Source organism: Ascoidea rubescens, assembly GCF_001661345.1.
Source record: "Ascoidea rubescens DSM 1968 unplaced genomic scaffold ASCRUscaffold_3, whole genome shotgun sequence".
Lineage (NCBI taxonomy): Eukaryota > Fungi > Ascomycota > Saccharomycetes > Ascoideales > Ascoideaceae > Ascoidea > Ascoidea rubescens.
Genome location: NW_017962915.1, coordinates 1,136,207 through 1,151,495, shown reverse-complemented (window position 1 = coordinate 1,151,495; position 15,289 = coordinate 1,136,207). Strand labels below are relative to the sequence as shown.

The 15,289-nt window shown below is 31.0% G+C and overlaps 7 protein-coding genes across 7 annotated transcripts; 1 reads left to right on the top strand and 6 right to left on the bottom strand.

Moving 5' to 3' along the window:
- Positions 1 to 2,561: 2,561 nt before the first annotated feature.
- On the bottom strand, positions 2,562 to 3,481 carry ASCRUDRAFT_74957 (uncharacterized protein). Its single transcript, XM_020192883.1, has one exon. It carries the CDS (start codon positions 3,263 to 3,265, stop codon positions 2,909 to 2,911), a length of 357 nt encoding a protein of 118 aa, XP_020048916.1. The 5' UTR covers positions 3,266 to 3,481; the 3' UTR covers positions 2,562 to 2,908.
- A 1,241-nt stretch (positions 3,482 to 4,722) lies between these two features.
- Positions 4,723 to 5,424, bottom strand: ASCRUDRAFT_74956 (uncharacterized protein). Its single transcript, XM_020192882.1, has one exon. It carries the CDS (start codon positions 5,335 to 5,337, stop codon positions 5,149 to 5,151), a length of 189 nt encoding a protein of 62 aa, XP_020048915.1. The 5' UTR covers positions 5,338 to 5,424; the 3' UTR covers positions 4,723 to 5,148.
- An 88-nt stretch (positions 5,425 to 5,512) lies between these two features.
- On the bottom strand, positions 5,513 to 5,969 carry ASCRUDRAFT_136479 (uncharacterized protein). Its single transcript, XM_020189109.1, has one exon. The coding sequence runs from the start codon at positions 5,875 to 5,877 to the stop codon at positions 5,632 to 5,634; it is 246 nt and encodes an 81-aa protein (XP_020048914.1). The 5' UTR covers positions 5,878 to 5,969; the 3' UTR covers positions 5,513 to 5,631.
- On the bottom strand, positions 5,819 to 6,423 carry ASCRUDRAFT_74955 (uncharacterized protein). Its single transcript, XM_020192881.1, has one exon. The coding sequence runs from the start codon at positions 6,228 to 6,230 to the stop codon at positions 6,063 to 6,065; it is 168 nt and encodes a 55-aa protein (XP_020048913.1). The 5' UTR covers positions 6,231 to 6,423; the 3' UTR covers positions 5,819 to 6,062.
- Positions 6,424 to 10,208: 3,785 nt separating this feature from the next.
- Positions 10,209 to 10,442, bottom strand: ASCRUDRAFT_80074 (uncharacterized protein; the record flags this gene model as incomplete). The annotated part of the gene is made up of 1 exon (XM_020194454.1): positions 10,209 to 10,442. The coding sequence occupies one exon, from the start codon at positions 10,440 to 10,442 to the stop codon at positions 10,209 to 10,211; it is 234 nt and encodes a 77-aa protein (XP_020048912.1).
- A 286-nt stretch (positions 10,443 to 10,728) lies between these two features.
- On the bottom strand, positions 10,729 to 13,989 carry BRO1 (Bro1p). Its single transcript, XM_020189108.1, has one exon. It carries the CDS (start codon positions 13,812 to 13,814, stop codon positions 10,812 to 10,814), a length of 3,003 nt encoding a protein of 1,000 aa, XP_020048911.1. The 5' UTR covers positions 13,815 to 13,989; the 3' UTR covers positions 10,729 to 10,811.
- ASCRUDRAFT_7152 (N-terminal nucleophile aminohydrolase) lies at positions 13,985 to 15,250 on the top strand (the record flags this gene model as incomplete). The annotated part of the gene is made up of 1 exon (XM_020191958.1): positions 13,985 to 15,250. One exon carries the CDS (start codon positions 13,985 to 13,987, stop codon positions 15,248 to 15,250), a length of 1,266 nt encoding a protein of 421 aa, XP_020048910.1.
- Between the last annotated feature and the right edge of the window lie 39 nt (positions 15,251 to 15,289).

The following is a 15,289-nucleotide window of genomic DNA, read 5'->3' as shown; positions in this document are numbered from 1 at the left end:
TAATAATAAAAATAACAGTAAAAAAAGAAATGAAAAACACATACAGAAATAAAAAAAGATAATTTGCTGTTGGATAGAAGTTCATTCCTAAATTTACCAATTCACTTTCTATACAATCATCAAGGACTAATTTTATTAGACGACCACCATTATTATTTCTTGAATAACATAATTCCACCTTCTTAGTCCCCATTCTCACTTATCAGTAACGATTTGAATTTAAGAACTATCACACTAAAGTGCTAAATCTTCACGCTACCAAATCTAAAAGACTATAGCAGAACTATTACAGAACTGTAGCAGAGTTATAGCAGAAACACCATGATTTTTCGACTTTTTTTATTTGAAATAGGTAAAAATATGTTTTATCATTAATCTCTCTGATCTGGAGGTTTAAAATTGAAAAATTAGAGTCCAAAAACTCAAATTCACAATGCTAAATTCTCTTCAAAAGATAAAGCTAACACGCACTCATGCACATCTACGCAGACAATTATGCATTCACACGCGTAACCTTCATGTCTGACGCTCAGTGTCTGTATCACGTGTTTCTGCGGTTTTTGATTGGCCAGCGGTCTTTTCGTCTCGAAACTCGAAACTCGAAAAGCCCACATTCTCGAGCTGTTTCCTCTGCTGTTTCTGCTGTTTCTGCTGTTTCTGTGTTGAGTTTTGGCTGTAGGGAAGGAGCCGCTTGATGCTTTTGCTTTTTGCCAGAAGCCTTTTAAAACTCCTTCCAGGCTTTGGTCTGCAACTGCTGGCCACAATTATCGATGATTCACACTTGTCCAATGTGTTTCAATTCTTTCACCATTCTTGAGACAATGTGTGGTTTATTTTATTTTATTTCGTTATCTTTTTTTCAATTATTGCATTTTCTAATCACATTCAGTCTGAAATCATCATATTCATTCTGAAATCATCACAATCGATCCTGTTGTCTCAAATTATTCAATCATTTGATTAACTTTTCATTGGCCTGAATCATCACAGTATTTTTACTTTTACTTTTACTTTTACATTTTTTGTTTTCTTTTCCAATTTTTTTCAAAACTTACCTGATTTGAGCTCTGACCGTACTGGTTCATTGGTGGATTCAAGCAAACTAAAAGAAACTAGATTCTATTCTGTTGGTTTTTTTTTATTTCAAAATTTAATGCAATTTTTTTGAGTTAAACAATACAAAAGTTTTTTTGTAATCTTTATTCAGCCTATTTCCAATTTTATCACAAAGTTAACCCTTTTTTTTGGTGTTTTTTTTGTCTTTCTCTACTCGTATTTCTTAGTCCAGATTTTCATTTTCACTTTCATTTTCGACCATTTATAAAATTTTTTTATTCTTTCACCGGGTGAAACTGATCTTAGCTTAAAATAAATCTTAATCTTTATTTTCACCTATTTCTTTGGAATTATTTGAGTGAAAATTTTAACATTGCAATCATTTTCAACATAATCTTTTATTATTTTTGATCATATCATATCATTCACATCACCCACTCAATTTAATATTAAAATTTTACCTTCAATCATCACCAACAAAAAATGATCAATTTAAATAAAAAAAATTAATAGCTCATTTTTCTAACAATTACTTGCAATCTAACTTAATATCTAGAAATTCCAAACTAATATAAATAATACCACAATTGTTTTTCCTCCTTTTTATCTAATTCTCAATGTTAAAATTATTTTATCTATCATCTTTCCGCTACTGTTTTTTTTAAAGTTGAAATTTATCAATTTGTTTAAGACCAATTATTCCAAAAATTATTTTTTTTTGGTAAATATTAATAATATTAACTCACCAATTTACTAACAACTTACTAACTAAATTTACATAATTAGAATTTACCAGATTTATTTTAAATTTATCTGAATTGATCAAATTCGATCAGTATTAAACACTCTTCAATACATTTCTTTGTAATTTCCACCACCTATACTCTCTCCCTCTACTGTATTTTTTTTTAGACTCCTCCCCCTTTCTCTTTTCTTTAAGTACATATTGCCATTTATTTTTTTCCTCCCATAATTAAAATTTCCTTCAATTTAATCAGTAATCGGTTATTGACAGGATTAATATAAACTTTGATAGTTGAAGTCAAAGATATTATTGTAAACTTTTCTTATTATCTAATGTAAATAATTAGGTTTTAAAAAAAAAAATACAATTATCTTGTAAATAGAAAAACCAAAAAAAACAAACTACAATACTACAATTGATCTTTTATATTCTTGGTTCATAAGAGCCATTACATTTATAATAAACCACAAGATAATACTATGTACTAGAAGCTAAAAAACAACAAAAACTAGAAAAGATAAGAGTAATAATAATGAAGGAGGAAGGAAAAAAAAAAGGAGAAAGTAAAATTTTAAAAAACAAAAACAAAAACAGATAAAATTCTAAGATTAAACAGTATTAGAAGTTATAAGTTTCATAATTGAAAATGAAGAGTAAATAAATAAATATAATGAAAATGAGAATGAAAATGAAAATGAAAATGAATGCTGTGAAATTCTCAAATATTTACCAGCAAATTTTGAATAATTAAGAATTAGGGTTTTCTTTTTTTTGAGGAACAATATGATACAAAATTTTAATGAATAGATAAATATAATCAAAAATAAACAAATTGACTGATAAAAGAGAATAATAAAGGAGAAATAGAAATAAAAAATAGAAAGTAGAAAGTAGAAAGTAAAAAGTAAAAAGTAGAAATCAATAAAAAAACAATGCCTTGAAATTAGAGAAAACTGGTGATGAGTTTAAAAAAAAAGCACATAAAAGTAATATAAGCACTTATTATGATGACTATAACAATTATTATGATTATTATGACTATGATTATAGGAAAACTTGAATATATTTTTGATTGATTGTGAAGTAGTGGTAGTTTGGCAAACTTGTTCAGATCTTGCTTCCTATGGGAATACCTGTCATTTCTCCAAATTCATCCCATATACCATCAATTTTGTCTTGCACTTGTTCACCTCTAGAATTAAGAAGCCACACATGCTGTTTGACTTCAATTGAAAGAGTTCTTTCGAAAATCGTTCTGGTTACACCAACAAATCTTTGGTAGATATCAGTTGCATAGCTGAACTTCTCTTGCAACTGCGAGATTATAAGCTGGGCCATCTCTGAATCATCCTCGATGCATCCTCTAAGGTTGTTCAAGATACCTGACATTTCTTCAGCGTTTCGTTCCATCTCTTTGATGTTGTTTTCAATGATTCGTAAAATAGCTGTTTGTGTAGTGGCCATTTTCTTCATTATTCAATTATGGTTGTAAATGACTTGATAAAATAGAATATGGAGTGAAAGAAAGCAGAGGCAGTTCCAGGTATTAATGATTGGTATTATTGATTGGTATTATTGGTTGGTATTATTGCTGGGCTTTTGTCTGATAGGTTTGGGATAATTAGGTTCAGTAGAGTAATAGAAGCATAAAGAGAAATAATAGTTGAAGACAGCCAAAATATATTTGGAGTTTAAATTGTCCATTCAGAAGATTAAGGAAATATCTCATATTTATAGCATTTCCATAATAAATAGATTTAGAAGATATCAGTTAAAATTCAGGGCTAATTTGCAAAATAAAGATTAAATTTACTAAAATGAAAAAAAAAAATATTAAAATTAAATTAAAATAAATAAAATAAAAATTTTAACTGGAAAAATAAGTTTCTGCTTAAGAAATGCAAAACCAAACTATACAATAGATTATTTCAATTTTTATGTTATCATAAGTTTTATGAAAGAGAATAAGAAACAAATCATCTTTAGAGTTCCACAAGTATGCTTTCTTAGTTTGCAAACCTAAAACATTTCAAAATCAACTCAAAAATTGCACCAATTTGCTAAATATCAATGAAATGCAATTCTTGACAAGAACGATGTGCTATTGGCCAAACAGCCCATTTGGCTTTGGAAGATCTCAAATTGATCTTAGAACTGATATTACAGACCTGTTTTCGAACGTAAAGTAGAACTGAAGTATGCAGTAAACAAACACTAAGTTTATTATATTATTTAGCAGCAAGTTGAGGATCCAGCTCAAGATCCCAGAAGCTGGAAGAACCAAGTTGTTGAATGAGAAGATACTGAAGAAGTTTGGAATTGTCTAATTAAGATTCAAAACACTTGCAAAACTATCACCTCCATTAAACTTTCTGTTTGATTTCATAAATTCCCCTTTGCAATTTGTAATGGGTTAGATCATTACATTTTCCACCAGTTTTCTTCCATAAAAAAACCTGGGAGGTTCAGCAATTGAGCCATCTGGTCTTAGTTATTAAGAATAATTAAGAGTAATTAGAAAATTGTTTTGATCAACGTAGTTTTGCAGCCTATCGTAACCTGAAATCCAGCTGGAGTATTTAATATCTTGCATTATTTACCAGGTTTTGGCTGGCATTCACTAAATACTCACCAAGCATTCATTCAACATTCGTAACAAGTTCGCTGAGCATATTTTTATTTTTGGTTTGATTGAAAACCATCTCATTGCTCCCACTGCTCTCATGGCCATTGCTGAATTCTCAACTTTATGTCAACTCTTGAAAGCAGTCTGGCCCAGAGAGAAGCAAATGCTATGCGAAAAGATTGGTATGATGTTTTCATTGGCAACAAATGCAGCAAGAAATTCCCACCCAGATACTGTGTTAAGGATAAAACTTGCAAATTAACACGATCATCGTGGGTTAATGGGTTTTAGCTAGATAATAATCTACAATTTTAAAACTTGAAATAATCCACATTACATACATAAAGTGATTCTAGCGCAAAAAGTTTAGCTTATCACAACAATTTCCTCTCAAAAAACCCCAAATTTAAGTTAATTGGGACTCCAGTCAAAATAGAACCCACCCACTTAGCACACTGCTTCACTGCTTCACTGCTTCACTACTTCACTACTTCAATGCTCCAATGTTTCGTTGCTTCAACACTTCTGTGCTTCAGTTACTGGTTTGTTATTACTTCACTGTTACATGGTGCCATAAAAGACTAATTTCACAGTAGAACAGGTTCTATGCAACAGCAATTAGCAAACAAGGCAAAAAATTAGAGAAATCTCGATTTTGATTTGGTTTGGGTTTTAATTGGATTTTATCAAAGAAAACACTCTAGTTCCCAGCTCCAACTGTTCAGCTACAGATGAAACGAAGAGAAGAATCTTTAACCTGAAGCTGAGCCAGTATTAAATGAGCCAAATCCCACCATCGACACATACAGATACACTTCATGGTTTGTGATTCACAAATCATCATCATTGAAGTAATGCTGCTTAATAAGAGATCATCTTGGTGGTGTGAGGCAGAATCTATATTATTCATTTTATTCTTTTTTTATTCTTTTCTGTTTCTTTCAAATATTGCCTTACTTCCATTTGCTTTTTATTTTCAAATGTAAGAAATTCAGGCTGCAATAGAGTTTGATTAAGTTTTAAGAATCTCTTCTACCATAGTTTTGTTAATAGATAAGTGAAGACGAGTCAAAAAGAAGACTTTTTCTTTTGAAATTGATGTTCAAATCCAAATTAAAAATGAAATTGTCTAATTTGCAAATAATTCAACTATTTGTATATTTGTTAGGTTTTGTGTACAGTTTACTCAATAGTTTCCAGCATTTCAATCTTGAATCTGACTTCTTTTTCCAACAAAAGAGCTGTTTTCGAGATTGAGATTCAATTTGTAACTACGTTTCCAGTTTTCCAGAATTTTTTGAAATTTTGGAATGGTTTTGCTCAAAAAGATATTCAAAAGATGATGAAAAAAAAAAACTAAATGGAAAAGAAAAAAAAAAGAAAAGAAAGGCAAAAAATACATATTTACTGTCAATAATAGCAAACGAAGAAAGAGGAATATATGAACCATACTAAAGAAAAATTTGACAGTTTCAAATTTCAATCATCTTTTGACATATTATTCTTTGGTATAAATTTGTTTCAGTTATCAAATTTTGACAGGACAGTCTCACATTAAAAAACAAAATCATCAATTTAAAGAAAATTGATGATGCTGGCCAGTAGGAATACCCAATAATTTGTAAATTAATATTATTACATTGCCAAATCACCTAAAATTTTATATGAAATTGAATGAAATAGTCGAGCAGCCCTATTTATGGAATTTGGAATAACAGTACCAATCAAACTTGTATCATGGTGGTTGTGATAATTGGTATAATAATTATAATTATTGCATTTAATTATTCCCACTATTTCCATTGTTCCAATCATTCCAATTATTCCAATCGTTTTGACGAGAACCAAGTAAAAATCTATCAGCTTGGGATATAAGTTGGAATTAAAGATCGATGCAAATGAGCAAACAAAAAGAAATTCGTAATGACAAACAAATGATCCCATTTGCATTTATCATTTATTATTTATTATTTATTATTTATTATTTATTTTATCATGGTAATTGATAATAATTAAGACACTTGAAATTCTTTTTAATTCAAAGGAAGAAAATAAAAAAGAGAAGAGGATGAAAGGGAAGTGAAAAGAAATGAAACTGGAAATTAAAATGAAATTAGAAATAAAGAAGAAGAAAAAAATATATTAATAAAAGATTAATGAAAATAAAAAAATCAGAAAATTATTGTGTTTTTGTTCTCATTTTTATGTTGGTTTTCTTTTTTAATCATAGCTGTTAATTTCATTGAATGAACATTAAAGTTGAGATAATATTTTGTAATTAACTGAATAAAATAAATAAAAAGTATATTATATTTGTTCGTTTAAGTTGCAGTCAACTTGGAAATTAGATTAGTTTTAGCTTTGATATTAAGTTGGAAATGCTTTTTACGTTTGAGACACTATGCATAAATGCAAAAGGAGTTTATTTTATTATTTTCAATAATACCTCTACATTTTTGTTAGTTTTGTTTCTTTATTTCGGGTGTTTGGTTTTTACTCGAAAAAGATAATAATGAAATAATAAAGTGAATTTAGTAACTTATGGATCTTATAAAAGGAACGAAGAAAATGAAAGTAAAAAAAAAAAACAAGCAAAAAAAAATAATATATTTAAATCCTGAAAATTTTGGAAAACTGTTTAATATTCTTATCACAATATAACAGTATATATGTAGTGTTCTATTGTGAAATTGCTATCTTTGTTATAGTGTTCACTGAAATTTCGCTTATTAATCTAAATAATTATATTGATTATCAATTTCAAAAACCCATTAATAATAATAATTTGATTAGCAAAGTCAATAACTTTTATTATATCATGAATGTTCAAATAATTTGAACCACTATCAACATTCAAAATTTTATTATCTAATAGAGTTGATCGACTTGGTAATATTAATAAGAAAACAAACAGATATTCATAAATTATGTAATTATTTGATATAATAGTTCAATCTCTCATGTAATTCATATAGAAATATACTTTTTGTGTTTGTTTGATTGTATTTGAATTAATAAATATTTATTTGCTAATTGGTTATCAGCTTTTAAGGAGATTTAGCTTTAGATTTTTTTTTTTCATGTTAAGAGTTGTAAGTCATAATTTATAAATTGTGATTAAAAATAAAGGCATGTAAAATGGAAAAGAATTTAAAATGGCTGAATTGTGTAATTCAAAAGGGAAATAAAATCAGGATAAGTTTTCTATATGACAAAATGGAGAAAAAACTTTAAGAAATAATTATTGATGATACTTTACAAAACAAAGTTAAAACTGAAATCGAAGATATAAAGATAAAAACGACATCAGCAAAATAGAAAAAGAAAGAACAAAATAAAAAAAACCCAATACAAAAGAAAGCCAAAAAAAAAAGTAAAAAAAACAAAAAAACTACAAAATTATAAAAATACCAAAATACCAAAAATTTGAATGAAAAAGAAGAAAGATTAAAAATAAATTTTGAAACAAAAAAAATAATATTGATACAATTATTTCAATAAAGAATGATAAGATTGTAGATAAGAGGAATTTGTCTTTGTTTACTTATTTTAATTTTTCTGGTAAGTTAGTAGCTAGAAAATATATATAAATTACCAATATTTAAAATGTGAGGCTAGCATTTGATGATATTTGAAGACATCAGATATTATTGATGTAATTATGCTACCAAGGTTTTTGAAATGAGCATGTAGTATCGTTTGAAAAAGGTTTAATGGTAACAGCATAATCAAAAGCATTTTGGGAATTGGACAAAAAAAACAAACAGCACCAGAAAAAGCAAACAAACAATAGAAAAATCCCAACGAATATGTCAAGAAAATGTGTCAAGTGAGAGAAAACAAGAACAGTTGAAACTATTTAGAAAAGGCGATGAAAAAAAAAACGACGTTTTATTGGGGCAAAATGAAAGATATTAAACAAAAATGAGCGGTGGCCAATCAGAGACAAGAATTTTGAGACCCATATTGTTGGAACTGAAATTGTGTGTGCACATTTTCACGCAGAACACACATAAGCACACATTTGAATATGCACAACACAGCATATATACGCGTTAAATGCACAAAGTGCGTATTTGTAAGCAGTTACTTAATTAGCCGAACAGAGGTGAAGTAGAGGAAAAAAGTGAAAAGAGAAAATGAGTATGGAGGTGAATGTGAGTTCGATCAGCAAAGACAGAGAAAATTGAATCAGAGCAAGAAATTCGCAATTCCGTATATTTTGACAAGGCAATTATAATTTTGGTAAAAGGGATTTTGAAATGGTAGAAATAATCATAATCAAGGTCTAGGTCAAAAAGTTTGTAAAAAACGAAGTTTGAAAATCTTTATTTAACATAACGTTGAAATTACTAGTGGATAACAAAGAAGCAAACAAGAGGAGCAAAACCAAAATATATAAAAGCCTCGCTGAAACAAAAAAAAATAATTAAAAAAAAAAAAATAAAAGCAAGAAGAAAACCATAAAAAAAAAGAGAGAAGAAAAGAGCAAAGACAAAAAAAAATAAACCCAAATTGGTATGGATGATAATAGGTTGATGATTAAGATGGTTAGGATGGTTGATATTGATAATATATAGTGATTGATGATATAATTAGAGATGTAAAATTTAGAGGCCAAGAAGAAGATTTGATGACCAATTTTATTTTATTATAGGCTAAAAGTTACAAGTTAAACAATAAGGGAAATATGAGGGTAAAATAATTTAAAGTAACAAGATAGGAGATATGGAATTATGGGGATGTAGAGAGATATAAAATATGAGATTATAAAGATATGAGGATATAGACAAATACCGTACAGCAAAAGATGAGAAATAATATACACATAGGGAATTATTAGATAAAAGAAGGATGGATGAGAATTTAAATGAAAAAAAAAGAGTGAAAATTAAATAGAATATGATAATCGTATGAGATTTAAAACATTCAAGTAATATGATGTGGTATGAGATAGTAAGATGGGATAGAACAAAATGAAAGACTTATTATTGATCTTGATCAAATTCAAAAAGCGATAGTTGCAGTTGATTCTGAGTGTTTAATGTAATTAATAAATATTAAATAAAAAAATGAGATAAAATAAAATAAAAAAAAAAAGACACATAAGATAGAAAAAATGAACACCTTGACAAATGAATTTATTAATTAATTAATTAATTAATTAATTAATTAACTGAATTTAAATTTTTTAAATTTGAGAATTCAAAAAGCATAAATATTATGAAGAAAATCTGTCAATAAGTAATTCTGTTGTTAAATAAAAGAAAATTTAAATTCTTTACTTTAAATTTGTTAAATTTATAAAATTTTAATTAATCTTTTGTTAATTTTGGGTTAATGTTTGATTTTCAATAAAATAGAAAAGGAAAAAAGGAGTCAAAAGTTGATAGCTATTTATTTCATAATAATGTATGACTTAATATCATTGAAATAAATGAGAATAATATCTGGGTTTCTTTTAATTTCAAACCCTCGTAAAGGATTTATTCTTTTTATTTCTTTATCTTAAATTCAGAAATTAGGAAATTCTTTTAATTTTTTCCTATTTACTCACTTTTAATCTCTGGATAATGTCGGTTTGAATTCTGGATTAATATTCCCTGAGTCTTTGAAAAATTAAGCTTGGATGATAAAAGCATCTTTATTTTTGTGAGGAAAAAAACAAACCAAAACCAAATTCAATCAAAATTGAGCTTCTAAAAATGCAATTACGCTGGATCTTTTGATCCATAACCGAGTTTAGACCAATTACTAGCCAGCGAGCATAGCAATGGCTCACTAATGCAAATTACCAGCTGAGTTGCAGCAACATAGGCAGATAATCACCAACATTGACCATATACACATATCATTGTAATACACACCATACCCCTCAACAGTAGTCATTTGCATCCCTAGAGTCGACAAAACCATCATAACCAACGCAAAGTATCCAGATATCGCCACCAGTCTTCTTGCCTTTGGCAGCATAAACAGCAAAAAAAGAAGTCGTGGAAGCAGGTTCCGCAACATGGCACTTTGAGCCGGCGAGATGCGTCCCGGTGGGCCTCCCTATGTGTGACTCACTGTGCTGAATTGCTTCCCTCCAGTGGTCCCGTCACGGGCTTGCAGTCAGCACGTGCACAGCCGATTACTCAGACTGTCCAACATGCCTTCCACAGGGATCGAACCGGACATGCTCAGCCGAGCAGCGCCAGGCTGAAGAACAGAAAGCGCTAACACTTCCGCCAAATGCCATTACAGCGACTGTTTGAGCGTTTGTGCACGCTGTATACTGTGGGTCTGTGGGTCTGGAGAGGTTCAGACAGCTGTCTTTGCTGCACAAAAGGCGAAAGAAGCACAAAATGCTGCCTGTTTATTGCACTATGTAGCTACATTTTCTCAGTAGTACTTCGAGTACTGGCCTGGGCGTGAGCTGTTCTGGCTCTGGGGGCTCGAGTTGCTGAAGCTTGAGTACATTGATGGATCAAAGCTCGAGGGAGTGTTGTAGATGCCAATGCCATCTTGCTGTTCCTTTTCTTGTTGTTGGCTGCCATATGTTGGTGGTGGCACCTTGGGTGGAGGTTGGGGCCCAGGGTAGTGTCCTGGTGCCACTGGAGCTTGTGCATTTGGATACGATAACGACGATATGCCTGATGGCAAGTTATTGAACAGGCTTTGGCTCTTTGGGGGTAAGGATGGTGCTCTATTGTAATCTTGGTTTAAATTTGAGCTTGATCTTGCACCTAGAGTAGAATTGAATCCTGCATTTCCAAAATTCCCGCTATATAATCCACCAGGTCCTTGAGATATAGATGAAGCTGGTGGTCTTGTGGGTCGTTGATATGGATTCAATGGCTTTTCTGGCACTTTTGGTGTTGCTGAATATAACTCTGTTCCAGAATTACTATTACTATTGTTGTTGTTATTTCCAAAACCCAATCTTTGAAGTCTATTTGCTAAATAATCTGCACTCGCGCAATAGCTATCATTTCTTGGATTCAACTTATTACTTATTCTAACACTTTCATCATGTCTGACCTTGACAAATTCTTTGATGTTATCCTCAACAACTTTAAAATATTTAACCAAGTTCAAATAAAATTCATTTCCTTTGAGATAATTACCTTTATATTTGTTGAAATTTACCTCAAATTGTCTAAATAATTTCTCAAATATTTGACTGTCTAATTTCATCTTATTCACCTTTTCTCGAATCTCTTTTATGTATGAATTATTACCATTCAACTCATTCCAATTCTTGGAAATTATAGGCAAAATCGTGCTCTGTTTATGAATTGTCAACTCGATTCGATTCTCATGTGGTTCAAATTTCTCCAATTCTTGAATGAAAATAGTATTCTTTAGTTGTTCCTCAGACAAATTCTTATTCAATATCAAAACATTTGAAATATCATCCTCATGAATAGCATCCTTCATCTGCTCATAAAATATACTCTTTTGTTTTCTCAAATTATTCAATATACTTAAACTATCTTCAAGGTTTTTAATAATCTTAGTCGCTTGATCCTTTGATGAATCATCTAAATCCAATAGCGATACAGTGTTATTGTTATTGTTATTGTTATTACTACTACTACTACTACTATTATTATTATTATTATTATTATTATTATTACAGCTGGAGAAAACAATTCTTAACTCATTGTTTTGTAATGGTCCTTTTGAAAAAATCTTATAAATATTCTCAATCTCGTTATATATCTTGAATAATTCTTCGTCAGAATTACTTGACTCAATTAATGATTTCTTGATTGTAATAATCTCTTTATTGAATTGCGAATTGATTAATGAAGATTCCTGTTGATAATTCCCCCATTCGTTAGGGTACTTTAATTTGTTTAAATTAAACTCTTTTTCCTCTTTTTTAATCAACTCTTCACTGTCTTTAACCATTTTAAAAATCTCGCTTCGATTTTCCTTTATATTATTAATCGATAACTGGTTTATTGGAAAATTATTTGAAATCTCAATTGATAATGGAATAACCTTTGATTGGTAAAACTCTTCAAATTCTTGGTTTTTATTATTGTTATTGCTTCGATTTTCATTTATAATAAATGACTTGAGCTCAACCAATTGTTTAGGTAGTTTTAAAAACTCTAATAACGAATCCATTTCTTCATTTGAAATTTGGATTTCCTCGTCAATATTCCTTAATTTTTTAGCTTTTTCTTCAGAATATAAACTATTCAATTCGTGAATTTTGACTGGGATAATCTTTTCAAATAAATCCTTATTGATATTTGGATCGAGTTTCTCATTTTGCTCGGTAAATTTCTCCAATTGACTCTCAATTGTGATAATTTTAACGGCATCAATCGACTTGATATCAAAGAGTTCCTCCCTTTTGGGAATGATATTATTATAAACAAATTCATTATCTTTTTCCAACTCTAACAACTCGTCAGAATGTTTCTTAATATTCGGTTTGATAAAATTGTCTTTAAAATCCTTAAAGTCTGTATTGTGCTTGACTGAATTTGTTGAAACCATTAGTGGCAATTTTAAGCAGTCATTTAAATAGTCAATAGATAGTCTTAAGTGAGAGATTGACAACCCAATTTTAGAAGAATTTTTATATTGCAAAGAGATGTAGTAGTTGGAGATTGCTTTGTAATAAAGATACTTTATGTTTAAAATATTCGACCAGTTTTTATAATTAAAATACCAGTTTTGCTCATTTTCTAACGAGTCAAGTAAATCAAATGAAGTCTTGTAGAAATTTGAAGTCGATTTAACTAATTTGGCTAATAATGAATAATTCTGGTTGTTGGATTGTATGAGATTAATAACAAAGATTTCCTGAGACTGGGACAACATTAGCTTCATTAAAAACTTGACAGTTGATTGATTTATGTCGTTGCTTGGAGCATGAAGAAAGTTTTCTGAAATAAACTGAAAGATCCCAGCAGCACTTTGAAAATTAACTAGTGCCTTTTTCATATTGGTGATATCACTTGATTGATCAAAATGATCGTTGTTATCATCTTTGTATGAGTGGTAGCCAATCTGAGATAAAATTGAGGCAATATTGAACAAAATAGAGGCCTTTTCAAAGGCGACAGAATGTTGGGTTATCTTCGAAGATTTATCAAAGGCATCGTGCCAAAGAAACTTGACATTGACGCCATTTTCCTTGATGGGAAATCGCAAGTCCATCAATTCCAATTGAGCATAGTATTTGTAGTAGCAGTTCAAGCTGGTCTGGTTGGGAGAGTGTGAGCACACAGCATCGTCTCTAAACTTGCTGATCAACGAGGTCTCTTCAGTGAGGTCGTTGAAGCTGCCATAAATGGCTCTGATGTATCTTCGCAAAGGCGTTGCCCAGTCCAAGGAGCCTGAGTCCTTCAAGGGAATGGTTATCAAAGCTGGTTTTTCCATTGTGGGCTGTTGCAGGCAGATGAATCAGAATCTGGGAAGCTGGAGAGCGAGCAAGAAAAAGAGAAGCAAAAGAAAGAGCACTGATAGGGGCATCGGCCCAAAACGGAACTCGATATACAACTCTTTCGTCTCTTCTCTAGTGCTTCTTCTTCTCTCTCTTCGCTCTAGCAATGGATTTGTTGGTATTGGTCCATGTGGGTGCTGGCAACCACCAGAAACGCCATCTCCCAGACTTCAAGGCGTTGGTCTCCAGGGCCTGCTCCCAGGGCTTGAGCGACCTCATCAGCAGCGACCTTTCCTCCACCACCAAGGCCCTTTCCAACACCTCCAAGTTGGTTGAGGCCTCGAAACTAACCAATGCTTCCTATGGCTCCTCGTTGTCCTACAACGGCAAAATTGTGAACGACGCCTGTGTTTTGCTCAAGGACCACGCCAGCCAGAAGTTCGTCTCCTTCGCCTTGAGCAACATCCAGAACTTCAAGTACCCCATCACTCGCTGCCTCAATTTCCTTCTTCTCAAGGAGATCGATGTGGGCCAGTTCTGTGCTGGCATCACCAAGCCCTGTGTCTTTGCTGACAACCACTTTGACTACTTCAACATCAACAGGGACAGACCCAGCGACAGCGACGACTACTTGTTGAATGATGGCTACTGCAACAACATCAGCTTGCTCTCCTCCAACTCCATCAACTTCTATCGCCAGAACGAGGATCGTTTCTTGAAGAACGAGCCCATAATCAAGGATAACAACGTCAACAACAACATCAACGACACCATAGGCATACTCATCAACGACAGCAAAAACAGTCTCTCTCATGGGGTCTCCTCTGGCGGGAACTTCTTCAAGTCTGACCAAAGAATTGGCTGTGCTGGTCTAATTGGCCCCAGCTTGTTCAATCTCACGTCCTTGGAACTACCACTTTACGAAATATTATCCAGCAGTCGTAAGAAGGAGTTTTACTACGAAATATCAACAATGTGCTCAGGTAATGGCGAGGACATCATTGAAATGGATTTGGCTCGTTTTGCTTCGACCTATATCTTGGAAAATTTACTTGTTTCAAATGATGAAGACGACCTTGATTTGTCTAAATTATTACAGGATTCAATCGTAAAGGCCTCAAAGAGAATTCATTTAAAGTCTTTCAATTACCAAAATAAAAACACCAATGCAGATAAAAATGCAAATGCAAATGCAAATTCTAATACAAATCAAGACAAGATTATTTACGTTGGTGTAATATCATACATAAGAAAATTCTCTTTAAAATCGAAAAAAATCGTTTGGAATACAATACTATATTGCCATTCAACTGAATCCTTCATCTTTGGTTATAAGTATAATAGTAATAAAACTCAATTCATGTTTTCCTCACTTCTTGATCCTAAAAGAATTGGAGTATCATTTTCAAGAGGTGAATTTATTCTCAAATAATTATAACAATTATAATAATAATTACAATTTAAATATTCC